General features: G+C 66.3%; 2 protein-coding genes across 2 annotated transcripts in view; one reads left to right on the top strand and one right to left on the bottom strand.

Annotated features, from left to right (window-relative positions):
- Positions 1 to 460, top strand: part of CHLNCDRAFT_55756 (hypothetical protein) — a gene marked incomplete at both ends in the record, with an annotated part of 2726 nt that extends 2266 nt beyond the window's left edge. Inside the window, 2 exons of the mRNA XM_005842625.1 lie at positions 150 to 233; positions 408 to 460. Coding sequence (XP_005842682.1) covers positions 150 to 233; positions 408 to 460 — 137 coding nt within the window. The remainder of the gene's footprint in view (positions 1 to 149; positions 234 to 407) is intronic.
- A 647-nt stretch (positions 461 to 1107) lies between these two features.
- CHLNCDRAFT_28988 (hypothetical protein) lies at positions 1108 to 1802 on the bottom strand (the record flags this gene model as incomplete). The annotated part of the gene is made up of 2 exons (XM_005842624.1): positions 1108 to 1286; positions 1535 to 1802. Coding segments are annotated over 2 exons (447 nt in total), but the record flags the coding sequence as incomplete, so codon positions are not given.
- Between the last annotated feature and the right edge of the window lie 48 nt (positions 1803 to 1850).

Raw genomic sequence — 1850 nt, 5'->3', positions numbered from 1 at the left:
GGTGTGGGTGTGGGTGTGGGTGTGGCGCTGGCGTGGCTGAGTTTGGGCTGTGTCCACTCCAGCGGCTGGTTTTCCTGGCGGCTGAGGTTGCCACGTGTAGCCGCTTAGAGGCGCTTGACACCACACGCTGTGCCCCCCCCCTCACGCAGAGAACAAGTTTGTGTCCACCGGGTTTGCCGAGGAGATTGCCAAGGCGGCCAACGGCAAATACTACTACCTGCCGCAAGCTTCGGGTGGGTGGGGGTGGGGGCAGGCGGGACCCCAGGGCGGCGCAGCAGGAATGTAGCGGCTACCTGCTCCTGGAGGGTTTGGGGGTTTGGGGCCTGGCAGAGCCGTGCCTGGAACATGCGTGCCTGTCCTGAGCGCTGCCCCCCTGCCGCCCCTGTGTGCCTGTGCCCCCCCTGCAGATGCGGCGATCGCGGCGGCCACTGCGTCTGCCATGGCAGAGGCCAAGGGCTAAGCCGCACGACATGCGCACGCGGCCCGAACCCCATCCCCTCGCTCACCCCGTTTTGCTATTCGCTCCCTTGCCTTCTTTTCATCCAATTTGTTTCGGTGCCGGGGCGGGCCTGCATTGGGCCCCCGCCCGCGCCTGCTCCCAGCACCACCTGCCCTGGCGCAGGCGCCCTGTCGCTTGCTTGCTTCCAGTCATTGGCACGAGCTCCCCCGCAGCCCTTTGTGTGCGGCAGCGGGCCACGCCGTCGCCTCACATCCTTCTAGCTTGAGCCCAATCCAAACGAGGCTGAAGGCGTCAACAATGTGCATGCTGTTTACAGGCGTGGCTACAAGCCAGCAGAGAGAGGCTGGTGATTGTGAAACAAGTTGATTGACGGCTGCTCAATCGAGCGGGCAATGGGCGCAATTGATTCGTGAAGGGGAGAAGGGTCTTGACTTGTGGAGCAGTGCTGGCATGGAGGGGAGCGGGGAAAACCGGGGGCGCTCAATTAAATAGAACACAGAGGGAGGGAAGAAAGCACACAAAGAGGGCGTGAGCAGCGTGAGCGAGCGGGCAAGAGCGGCCTTCGGACAAGGCCCCTGCACCCGCCCCGCGCTGCCCTGACGCCAAATGCAGCCCAAGCTGCGCTGTCGGCCAGGCTGCGTTGCCGTTCAGGCCCCTGCTGCGCCTCCCCCACCCACCGCGTTCATGCCCGTCCACTGTTGGAAGGTGGGGATCCAGGTGGCCAGCACCAGCGAGGGGCGGTAGTGGCGGCGGAACAGGTTGCGCCACGCCTGCGCGTGGGTGACCTTGGTGGCGCTGGCAGCAGCTTCGCAGATGTCCTCGTACTCTGCAGGGGGTGCGCAAGACGCTGTGTGTGTGTTGCGTGCGAGCGTGTGGCACAGACGGGCGCACCGCCGAGCACAATGATCGGCAAGCAACCAAGTGAGCAGAGGTGAGCAGGCAGCGGCGCGATGCCGTGATCGCGGGCTCCCGGTGACCCCACGCACGCGATGCAGCAGCCCGGGGGTGAGCCACCTGGCCCCTGCCCAGTCTGCCGTCCCCTGTTCTGTCTGCTACACCCATCCCGCCCCGCACCTGCATCCACCTGCTGCGTGCCGCGGATGCGGGCCAGCACCTTGCGCCCCTGCTCGTTCTTGCCGCGCTCAATCAGCGAGTTGGGAGAGTCGGGCAGGATGATGCTGCCCAGGGTGAGGATGCAGGCGGGCACGGCGCCCAGGCCCAGCGACAGGCGCCAGCCCTCGTCCCAGTCCTGTACCGCGTAGTTGATGAGCTGGGCGACCAGGATACCGATGGTGGTAGCCAGCTGGAACCTGTGCGGAAGGTACCCGGCGGAGCGCCCAGGGAGAGCGAGGGGCCACGCGTCAGCACGCAGGCAGGCTGGCTGGCAGGC

Source organism: Chlorella variabilis (genome assembly GCF_000147415.1).
Source record: "Chlorella variabilis unplaced genomic scaffold CHLNCscaffold_178, whole genome shotgun sequence".
Classification (NCBI taxonomy): domain Eukaryota; kingdom Viridiplantae; phylum Chlorophyta; class Trebouxiophyceae; order Chlorellales; family Chlorellaceae; genus Chlorella; species Chlorella variabilis.
The sequence above is the reverse complement of the archived record's forward strand: the minus strand, read 5'-3'. Positions and strand labels throughout refer to the sequence as shown.